General features: G+C 39.6%; 1 protein-coding gene across 1 annotated transcript in view; it reads right to left on the bottom strand.

Annotated features, from left to right (window-relative positions):
• scamp1 (secretory carrier membrane protein 1) overlaps window positions 1-12,256 on the bottom strand; it is a 52,081-nt gene that overhangs the window by 17,466 nt on the left and 22,359 nt on the right. The window contains exons 2-3 of the mRNA XM_036587641.1: window positions 7,638-7,715; window positions 6,036-6,146 (exon numbers count right to left, since the gene is read on the bottom strand). Of these exons, the coding sequence (XP_036443534.1) occupies window positions 6,036-6,146; window positions 7,638-7,715 (189 nt within the window). The remainder of the gene's footprint in view (window positions 1-6,035; window positions 6,147-7,637; window positions 7,716-12,256) is intronic.

Below are 12,256 nucleotides of genomic sequence, written 5' to 3'. Positions count from 1 at the left end.
CCAGTGAAAGCTAACCACCCAGTGAAAGCTAGATACCTCATTTGTTGGCCTGTTGTCCTTCATTCAATCGGTCATCCCTGGAGGCACATCTAGCAGTAAAGTGAATAAGAAGCTATGCCATTCGGACTTTGAATGAGGAGACGTAGAGGCTGTTTCACTCATTTCTCACTGCTCACACTACTGTGCTTAGATTTGCTTCTGTGGCATAACAGGTGTTGGACTCAGGGATACCAGTCAAAAATGCTCATTAGACTCACACAGTTCTCAGATAAGTCTGATAAGCTGCTTTATTATATATATTTTTTTAATATTTAAAATAATGCCCAATTTTAATATCATACAAACATTTTTAATATTATATACTGCTCCCTGAGCTGTTAAATACTAACACAAGTATCAAAACAATGTTGAATAGTAACGTAAATATAAACTCAAATAGTAAACTAGGTCTTTTGATAATCAAATTAGCCCGATACGTTGTCAAATTTCTGAACATGGAGTTATAGGTGGAGGCGGGTCTTACTGTTCACTGTAGTCAAATGCTACTAGCCTTGACTAAACAGAAAAGCCTTTAAGTTACTGTAGAAACTACCGGCACTGGTGTGGTCAGTACTGTTTGGTGGAATACATGTGTTCAGTTATTACTGTTAAATGTCATTACTGTGACATGAGTACTATTTTTACAATGGGGGATGGGTGTGGATTACAGTAATGTTCAAATTAGAAAACACCCATCATTAATCTCAACCTCACTGAGAAAAGTAGATGGACACATCAAACAAAGAAGCTGAACAATGGACTGACCACCCCAGAGTCCAGACCTCAACATCACTGAATGTTAGAGCTGGGCGATATGGCCACAAATCTTATCACGATAAACAAAATTCATATCGTTCGATATCGATACATATCGCGATAATGTCAAATCATTATTTCTTTCAAGTTTGAAGGCTGATTTCTGGTCCTGGGGGTTAATTGCTGTTTTAAAACTATCCTTTATGGTCGGCACATGACAAACACTCACCAAACAGTGGAACATTTCACAGATCTGTCACGGGAGAGTGGGAGAAAGTGTCTGCTGAGCTGTTTTTACCAGCTGGAAAAGCATGGCTATTTTGTAATAGTCATAATTTAAGAAAGAAAACAGATTATTTTTAGCTGGTGCTCGAGCGCTCGGCTACCCCGCTACAAATGACATCACAGCATTCAGACACCAGCTAGACGACTGGATTAGTTTAAGTGGTGAACCTCAATATCAACACCAGACAAACAGAGTCCTCTTTTTAGGTACGTTTAAACTGAAGGCGGTGCTTTTGTGTCGTTTGATCTACAGTATCATCAATTCTCCGTGTTGTGGAGTGACAGAGCGCTGCTTCTAGTTAGCCAGCTGCTAAAAGCAGCTAGCCTGGAAAGCTAGGTTAGCGCTCTCCCGCTCTCCAATGCCTCACAGCTTCCTCAGTTTACTGTCGTTTAAATCAGGGCCGTAATTTAGATGAACCCACTTCTTTCTTTCACTTTCGTCGCTTGTGAATGCACTAATATTAAAATATGACTGTCCGAGTGCTGTAACTGTGAGCGTTGTGATTTAACACTGCTAAAGCTGTTAGGATGTACAGAGAGAGGTGAGTTCGCTGTAGGACAGTACAGTTACACCACTGACCTCGTCACTCAGACTCGGTCACAGGAGAGCAGATCGCCTGTCGCTCCACTCAAACAGGGAATGTGTAACTTTGCGTTTCAGCCGTTGCTAAAGACTCATCTTACTCGTGGCCCCCTCCCTCTCTAATCATGTAGAAAAACTCGGAAGTGCGCCCCTCTCCTGGCGACAGCTGAGTAGTGTCGCTTTCCTCGCAGTAGAAAACGCCACCAGGGCTTTCGCTGAACGTGGAAGTGTGAGAATGGTGTATTATATCGAACATTTATCGAATGTGTCGTATCGCTCTATCGAGGAAAAGTTATATCGCGATAATTATCGTTATTGTTTTATAGCCCAGCCCTACTGAATGTGTTTGATTACTTCAGAAAATGATCAACCAACTTCTAAGATTGAACTTTGGAGGAGTGTCTGCAGATTTCTTCTGAAAAGAAAGGAAGCTGGAATAGAGGTAAAGAGTGACTCACTGAACACTGAAAAAAAAATGATACATTTAGATTTTGAAGCTGATGTTTTCTGAACTCAGTGAAAAACTAATAACTTAATGGTTGTTTCGACTGTAAATTAAATAAATGAAGGGTGGTCTCTGACTTTTGCACAGTACATATATTCCAAACAATTATGCCAAAGCTGAAATTGAGGGGTGTGTAATGTAAAACGTGCTAGTTGTAGTTGTACGTGTTAATGTATTTCGGTGGTGTTTCTCTGAGGCTCAGCATGTGGCAGCTGGAGGTGTGTTAGTAGGTCAGCTGAGGGATCAGGACTCCCCCTCACTTCATGACCAGGGGCATGACTGGTCATGTGATTGTGCCAGTGACCGAATGGAGAGTTCCTGCTCCAGGCCTTCTGTTAGTGCCTTACAGCTACGTTCTAGTTGGCTCCATCCCTCCACACATGAACAGACATCTCCAATTAAACTATATTTTTTATTTCATTCAAGTTTTTCATCTTCTTCAGAAGGTCTTGATCATTCCTCCACCTACAGTGACCAGTCAGGACCCAGGTGATTGAGTTAGCCCAGCTGTACGTGTACGTGTTTGCCCCCTTGTCAACCCTTATCTCTGTTGAACATGGTGTGTCCCCCTTTTCCTGTTCCGCACGAGACCCCCTTCTGGCCATGCTGAATTAAACATCCCACCCAACACTCAGCTCCACGCTCTCCGTATGTCCCTCATGGCTGAGAGGCAGAACATATGCCACAATGTCAGTCTTGTCATTTTTCATTATCTTTAAGACGCTTTGATCTACATTATGCTTGAGTTACAGATACTACATTTTCTTTTTCAGTACAGATATTGAAACCTTCAGTATTTAACAATACAGAGATCCAATATTTATTTAAAAAAAACACTCAGCTTTAAAATGAGCTATTTTTAATTGAAGGACCATATACAAAAAGTGTGAACACCCCTGGTCAAGTGACATTTTGTTGAATTTCTAAGTAAAAAAAAAAAAAGTTATCACATCTTCTACAGAGAGTTTACATTAAGTATAATGAAAAAAAACACTTAAAATATCTGCCATAACTTTTGCACAGGTCACATTTCATATTTTGTCCCTCCAATATGTTGGATTCAGCAGATAAACAGTAAACAAAGCATAGTTCATTAAAGCATGAGTGAAATTTAATTACTAAACCGCATCATTAATCTTAATTACTGACAGCCTTGCTGAAAGTTAATTAGTGACATGCCTGTCTTTGTTCATGTGTTTGAATCAGTTAGCTGTGTTTTTGTTACGGTGGGTCTAAACAGCCATGAACAACTGTCAAGGGGAATTCCACCAGATTTTTCAAAACTTCTGCATGAGGAACAAAATTACTCAGAGTGGTTTGGTGTGAAATGGTTCAGATTTCTTTACAGTGGTGGTGATGGGAACCAGGGTCGCCATGACTACAACACAGATATAGCCATTTTATTTACTATCCAAAACCACCAGTGAACCTACATGTGAGTATTATATGGAATGTTGATGGTAAAATAGTGGAAAATCTCTTTAGGGACTACTTTGCCTTAGAACACCCTGCATGTATCCCTCCACTACGAATAGATTCAAATAAACTGATTAGAATACATTTTAGACCAAAACTTTACCACGAAACTGATGTAAAACAGTGTCTCAGACATCAGGCAGTGAATTCATAACCATTCCGTGTAGTAACTTTCTGTGAGGGAGCTTTTAGAGGTGGACGTCTGGTTCCTATCACCACCAATGTGAACAATTCTGACTCTGTAAGTTTCTCTAGAACAGAGCATTTCACACCAAACCACTCTGAATGACTTTGTTTACGTCTTAACCATTACATAAAAATTTTGAAAAATCAGTGGAGTTCCCGTTTAAAGCCAAAATTTTGGATTAGAGTAATTCCATGTGTTACTTTATATCTTTGTTATTATTCTAATATGAATACATAGTGATCAATCAAGTACTTGAGTCCAAACCGGCAGAAATTACTGGCCAATACTGACCAAAGGTTTCAAGTTGCTATAAATATCGCTGATAATGCACCAATAATAGTGGCTTTTTTGGGCCATGGTATTTCCGGGATATGCCTTCACAGTCTCCAGACAAATATCTTTGGCTGGCTTTACATGGTGAAACTTTTGTTACACGAAACTACATTGCACTTGAGTGGCATAATAAGGCATCTTGCAACTCACCTGAAACTCAAGCATCTCAACTTTGTGAAACAAGTTTCATGAAACAACAAAACACTGATTATGTCGAACCACATACTTTGAAACAACTTATTTCACCAGATCACTGGACAAAAAACAGAAGCCTGTTTCTTAGGAGGTTCAAAAGGAGCTGGAAAAAATTACAAAGATGATAAAATGCTGCAAATATGTAAAATTCACATTCGCAGATGTTAAGGAGAACGATGCGGTTTATTAAACATGAGCTGCTAATTTAGATAATTAGTGGAGTAACTGAATGTGTTGTGAGCAACTCTAGTTTTGAATTACTTTGAGTAACTGACAAGTTGCACAGAAATTGTTGCAGACAACTCACAACATGCTGCGTGAAAGTTTCACCAAGTAAAGCCAGTCACAGACAGCTGTGCAACTGGGACGCTCCATTTGAATATCTAGTGAATTTAAACAAAGAAAAAAAAATTCCAGAATTGTTCACATAACAAAAAAGTAAATGTATCCAAACCTTTTCTATTAAGAAAGATAATGGAAAATTAGAAAAATAAGAGGTAATTGACAAAAAAACAGTTAATATCCATTAGTATAGCACCTTTTAGTTAAAATTATTACAATATAAAACTATATCAGCTGATGATCAGAATTTTTAGCCCCTTAAAATTGCTATCAACCACAAAATGTTCTTAATTGTCAGGCTAAATTTTTGACTGGCACTGTACACTTATTAATATATTGAAATAAAAGTCAAAGCAGCCAAATTACATTTGTTTACAAGCATAAACAGCGCAGAGAAATACAGATGGAATAAACAAACCAACCAACCAACCAACCAAAACACAATATGGTCAAACTGGTTTCAAATAAGAAACCACTGCGATCAGGCTGGTGTTCTCGGTTTGGTTGCGAAGCACATAAGCGAGCAAGCGAAACCTTCTAAATGTGTTTGTAAGTCACTCAACCATCAAAGCAGATGCTTTGAAGGAGTTCCAAATCAATGGCCGACTAACCTTTCTGATTCTTTAATATAAAAGAAGAATGCAGATACAGCGGCATTGATCTTCAACGCGGAATAAGACTTTCTGCTTGGAGCAAATCTGATTCGACTGGAACCACTGACTAAAAAGCTCAGCTGCGGGTCCATGATTATTCCATTCTAACAGATACTAGCATTACAAAAGATGAAAAAGCCCGTTCGCCTTTGTCATTTCCTGCAGATAAAGGCTCCCCACAGTGACTGTTCTCCTTCACCTCAGCCGTTTCAGCACGGTCACATGGAGAACTCGTCCGAATGGGCCAGAATCTCCCGAGAGTAAGCTCCAGATTGCCAAACAGATCCTATGGCTGCACTGTCTGAAGGAACCACCTACGGAAAACAGACTTGCCAATTTGTAGGCTCCGCTCCCAGACAGTGATTTCATTCTTCCTATTTCATGGCGCTCTCTCTCTGTCCATCCACCATCCATCGCTCTGCTCCAGCCCTCCGTTTCTGAGGCTATGATATTTGTTTACCCTGCCTGTCACAACACTGTCTTCATGCTCACTGGTGATTTGTTATGAGCAGGGAATCTGCTGGACAGAGTCTGAAAGTGCATGAGCAACTTGTTGATGTGTCTCCATTATGCATGAACTTGATTTACTGGAGAATCTGTGTGTTGGTTCAGATGTGTGACCTTTAGTGTTGATGTGTTTGCTTTACTGTTGACAGAGCTGAGAACAGATAGTTTGCGTACCTGTGTTTGCTGTGGCTGAGAATAAGCTGGTGGTTCCTCAGTGGGCTTCATGATAGCCGGCTGTGTGTTGGTGGTGGGTGGCATTGCTTTGGGGGCTGAGCCAGGCGGAGCCTAAAACATGACAAAACGTGCAAACCAAAATTAAACAAAGTACACAGAGAATCTGCAAGGACAAAAGACAAAGAGCTCCATTGTCTTGTTAAATATACATACACAATACATACAAACACAGTTTGAAGACTAATAAAGGCAGCTTATTCTCCCAAATGGTAAGTACAGATGTGTGGATGTGTGCAGAATGGTACACACTTAAAAAGATCTTTTTCCAAGGGTTCTTTAGTAAAGAAAATGGTTCTATATAGAACCATGAACCCTAAAAGAACCCACAGCATGTTTAAAGAGCTGTTTGCATGGTGAAAGCGTTCCTCAGATTGAAGGAGAATGTGCTGTAGATGGTTCTATATACAGAGCCGTTGTCAAAAAGGTTCTATAGCACCGAAAAGGGTTCTTCTATTGTTACAAGCTCAACATTGTTACAATAGAAGAACCCTTTTTGGTGGTATATAGAACCCTTTTCAAAGATTCTATAAAGAACCATACACAAGACATTATCAATCAGTCTAAATAACCATTTCACAACGCAAAGAAACTTTGATCATGCAAAGGGTTCTCTGAGTGTTCATTGGTTCTATATTGAGCCATTTTTTCACTAAAGAACCCTTGACGAACCATCTTTTTTAAGAGAGTGTACATATTTAAAAAAAAAAAAACTTTTTTGAGAGGCATTGAGCCCACAGCGCTTTAAATAAATAACTAAAAATAAATCTACCATTATTTGACAAAGTAATTCGGAAATAAAATTACAACTGGAACAAACTAAAATATTAAGCAACAAAGACAAATAAACAATCTATTAAAATTAAAAATCAAACTAAAGCTGCACTACGCAAGTTTTGGGGATTTGGAGACCTCAGTGGTGGAAATGTGTAACTGCACGAGATATGTGGACGAATTTTGTTGCACCAGTTGTGCTTCAGATTCCTTTCTTGAGCGGATGAATCTGAAGATTATGAGCACGTTGAAAGAGAATTCAAGAGGAACTCAATCAAGACTTGGTGAAGGACACATCTCCTGGGGATCTATTATATCTACTATAATAACACATAAAAACATTCTGACTGATTATTTCAGGTTTTACAGGGCAACTCGCAGCAGCACCTACACAACATATTTTGGCCTGTTTTTATTCTCCTGAGTCAGTAATGCTACTTTTTATTAAAAAAAAAAACTCACAGTGCAGCTATAAATAAATTGAAAATGAAATATGAACCAACAAAGATCAAATAAAAATGATTGGAGAGATTAAAAGTTTAACCTAATTAAGTTTTAGCATGTTGCGCATGTTGGCTGGTGCACTAAAGCTAAAAGCAGATTTTCCTGGTTCAGTAAAAACTCTCAGCACTTGAAGGGTGATCCAGTCACTGCAGTGATGTAATCTGTCATATGGCTGCAGAGCGGCTTGTAAATAAACAGAAGCCAGAGCGTTTCCTAACACACATATGTATGGCATGAATATATGACACAGCTTCTGTAACAACTCACCGGCTTTGTATCTGTGAAAGGGTTATACTCCTCCAGGCCAGGGGGGGCGTTCCGCGTTACTTGCGTCACTGAGGGATCCTGAGGAAGGCGAGAGAAGAACAGAGAAGCAATGGTCAGTCAGAGAGGTGGCCCAGTACTGTGACCACACTGTCCTTCACAGGTGCATTGTACAGACTTAACTGAGGCACTTCAACTGATTAGACATAAACCTCATGGTTTTAAAAATGAACACTAAAATGAGTCGGCAACTCAAAAAGTCTTCTAGATTACCAGATCATACCGGATGACCATCTACAGCTCACGATTACTGATCAAGCAGTGACGGACTTTTTACACAACACCTTCCAAACATAAAAATGCAACTCAAATACATGCAAATAACACCTCAAAACAACCTAATGCAAGAAAAGAAAGTAAAATAAAAGACCATAAGCTTAAGGAGAGTAGCATTAAAATAAAAAAACAGCTACTAAGTAAAACAAGATTATAAATATTCACCAAAGACTAATAAGTGCTAATAAAATGCCAAACTATTTCTAGAGGCCTTTTAAAACTAATAATAAAAGAGCACCACTTGAACATTAATAAGCAAAGAGTTTTAAATCTTAGGAAGAGGCAGAAGAATTAGCCAATCACATTTTGATTTGTAATGAGTGGAACCAATTACAATGGCTCCTGCCATGTTGAACGTTATGAACTTTCGCTATGACGCGAACTAGGGGTGCGGGAAAAACTCGATTCTTAGATGCATCGCGATGCGGACATGAACGATTCTGAATCGATTCACAAGTGTCAAAAATAGATTTTCTAAATATTTAATTTATAACGTAATGTTGACGGAACGCAAAAGGCGGAATTTGGAAGTGGGGAAGTGCAGCGCCCGGACAGTCTGTGGCGGCACATAACAAAAACGCCACTGGACGAGCGAGAAATCCGACCGGCTCGCTCTGCATTAAAGCCAGGTTAGGTCAGGAGTCACAACACAAATGATCAGAAGAGCCATTTTGCCTTTCAACAAAAATCAAACCACCTTGGCAGCCACAACATTTAATGTCCAGTATGTGTTAATGTCGTAGTATGGGCTAAAAATATAAACAAGAGCGCAGATTTACTTCGCTCTACTTTAAGCTTTAGCTTTAGCCGCTTTCCTCCCATCTCCACCAGAAAACTTTTCTTTCTTGTAAAATGTCTCAGCGTCCGGCTGTTTTACGAAGCTGAGGTCGCTTCTCATTCGCCAGCTTCTCGTTCTAATTTTCCCGTTTCACCTTAAATTCTGCCTTAGGCGCCGAATGTAACTGCTGCACCATTTAAGGTGGAACGGGAAAATTCGAAAGAGAAGCGAGTTCATTTTCGCAACTTTTTTTAAACTGTCGTTGCAGATTTAACCAACCGCGCTGCTTATAAATGTGAATAAGTCCTCCAAATGTTCGTCTTAATCTCTGTTTTTTCGGTCGCTGCTAGTGAGGCCAGACCTCGGTGCTATGTGACCTGCTGTCTGTTCTCAGTCGTTGAGAACCGAAAACGGGAAGGGTGGCTGTAACGTGCTGCATGGACACCCATTACCACTGGATCTTATTTCAGGGTAACAGCGCATTTTATCGCAGATGAGTGGCAGCAGCGTCTCTGAATAAGAGCCTCCTAGTTCACTTGCCACATCACTTCCATTTGATTTATTAATAAAAGATATTTTAGATATTTAAAGCAAAGTATTTGTAATGATCCAAAATGCATTTACATTATGGATCATTACAAATACTTTGCTTTAAAACTACCAAGTCCTCAGACAGTAGGAAGACAGAAATCCTGTACAGAGAAAAAAGATGCATTGAGATGCATCGATAATCGTTTTATAATCGCATCGCAGCCTCTGAATCGTAATCGAATCGAATCGTGAGGTGCCTAGAGATTCCCACCCCTAACGCGAACAAACATGCGCAGAGCGTAATTAAACTTTCCGATTGGGAATGTAATCAGATACAGGTGTTTACACTGATATTATTATTCTATTTAACAGATTATTTACAGGAATACCCACCTCGTTCAGTCAGATAAAAACTGTAATCCGAATGGCCTCAATCGGACTAGTCTATTCCGACTGAGGCGTAAACATGGATGTAGTCTATTCAGATTGAGCTATTAGTCTGATTATTAACTTATTATTAGGCTGCATGTAAATGTGGCTAGTATAAGTAAACTACAAAGCCTATGGCCAAATTACAAAATCGGTGGCCAAACCATAAAACTAATGGCTGAACTACAAAACCCATGGCTCAGTTTCTGTGTTTTATTTTACAGCTACTCTTTTGGAAACACTCTTAAAGTGTCAGCTACAACATATAGTTTGAAACAGCACATCCAGTTCATTGTTAAAGGACCCATATCAGGGAAAACATTTTTTTTTTTTAAGTCAGAATTTCTTATTGTATGTAAACAATATTAAATTTCAAAACAAACCATTCAAATCGTTCCATTTTTAAATCACTTTTTCTCTGGTGTCACAAAAACCAACATATTCACACATTTATCCACCTGTTCAACCTACAGTAGTTTAGCCACGCCCCCTGACACTGAAGTTATAAGGAACGTTTCAGCCCGGACTGCTTTTTGAATGAGGCACAATACAGGACAGCCAATCAGAAGAGAGCTCATTTACATAGACTGGTCTTACAGGCATGGTAACAAAAGCAGTCTGTTTACTTCTAAGGGATAAAGAGAGGTTTGAAAATAGTCTTGTAAAAACGAATGATGACTGTTTTTGTGCACCTTTGAACTACAAGAAAAATGTGGGCCCTTCAACTCATGTGTGAAAAGGCACCAGCAGAGGGCGCTTGACCTACCGGTAAACCAGGGCTGAATGACATTGGGATTTGGAGAAAATGCCTAATTTTTCTCACCAAAATTGTGACATAAAATTACAAATATTTTATGTAAATTAAGGTCCAGGCCTGTTTTTTTTTGGCTGACATCATCAGCACATCCACTTTTTACAACCCTACCTGACCAGATTTGATCAATATTTCTTTCTCCTACACACAAACAAATTAATAACATACTTTTATTCACAGCTTGATCTGTCAAGCTTCTCATTCTCCGTTTCATAACCAGCTGTTTAAGTCACAACCAGTAGTTATTTTCATGTTTTTTAGCTTTTGACATTTATGGCAACGCCTCTGATAATCTCTGATAGTCACAGTTCACCACTGATACCACCAGCAACCAGCTGTTAAGTTCAAAGAAAAAGGCTGACCTGAGGTCATGCCTTCTTATATAAGGTTGGTTTGCAAGCACAAAGACAGTCAATGCCGAGCCGTTAGCCCACATCCTCAAGGCTCAAGTACTTAAACTGGCATGACATAAACTAGGCAGCAACCACAAGCCACGTCGTGCATCATCTACACATGACTAACATTCGCTTTGTCATCACAAAACGGTTGCATGATACTTATCCTAGTTCCTGCTCAGCTATTTAGACAGCCGTGTAAACACTGAGCAGAACAGCAGCCTCCACTGCTCTGTGTTAGACTGTATGCGGTAGGACGTGTGAATTGTAGCACGGTCATGAAAACTTCAGGCTCACTCTGAGCTGGAAAAACACCTTTACTTTCTTCACTGGCTCAGAAAAACACCCAAGTCACTATTCTGAGCATGAGATATGGGTGCAAGTGTGACTCAGAAGCAGATCATACTAGGCTTGGGCAATAATGTAAATTTAGACAAACGATTATCGTCTCAAGAATTATCGTGATAAACGATATTATCGTGTTAAAAATTAATTCACAAAGAGAACTCAAGTGAGTAGGGGGGTGGGGGTTGCGGAGCGCAAAGCCCGAGCTCCGCCGAGGGAATTGAGTCACGCAAGTGACGGTGGGAGGAGGAGGATGACGGTGCCTGCCACAAGAGGCACGAGAGCAAGAAGCGAGTCCCGAGCCGAGCTACAAGCTGGCGAGGAGGTGACGAGGTAACGCCTCCAGCGTCCTCCTTGAGCCCGGGGTAGCGCATTACGTGCTACAAATTATTATTAATATTATTAGAATTACAGTCTTTAACAACCTAGATTGTTTCATGCACAATTAACATTATTACACATCTCAGGCGCCGCTGACTTGCTGAAGTACTTGGCAGCTCGTACTGTGGATTCAAGGTCTGTATTGCCGCCTTTGGTGATGATCAGTTTTCTGCGTAGACGGCATGTAGCACTGTTAACATCTAACGGTTCTCTGTGTTCGTCTGGTTGGAAACCAAAATATTGCCAAACAGGTGTGCTAACACCCTTCTTCTGTACAAGCTCATCCATTTTTCACCGTATAGGGAGAAGGTCACATGTAGCGGAGTGTTTCATTTGCAAGTTTTAAAAACGTATATTTGTAATTAATTAGTTATGTTTGCATGGTCTATACTTAAATGCCGTCTTTTCTGTTATAGCTTAGGTCTACATTTTTAACCTACCATAGATTAGAAAGCTTGTACAAAGTCAATGGTTAAATAAGAAGAACGACAAAAACAAAAGAGAAAAAGTCACGTGGGAAGGGTACATTATAAAAAATAAAACGATAATTTACTTCATATCGTCACTGGTTGAAATTATCGCGATATTCGATAATATCGTTTATCGCCCCAAG

The sequence above is a fragment of the Colossoma macropomum genome, unplaced genomic scaffold, assembly GCF_904425465.1.
Source record: "Colossoma macropomum unplaced genomic scaffold, Colossoma_macropomum, whole genome shotgun sequence".
In the NCBI taxonomy this organism is placed as follows: domain Eukaryota; kingdom Metazoa; phylum Chordata; class Actinopteri; order Characiformes; family Serrasalmidae; genus Colossoma; species Colossoma macropomum.
The sequence above is the reverse complement of the archived record's forward strand: the minus strand, read 5'-3'. Positions and strand labels throughout refer to the sequence as shown.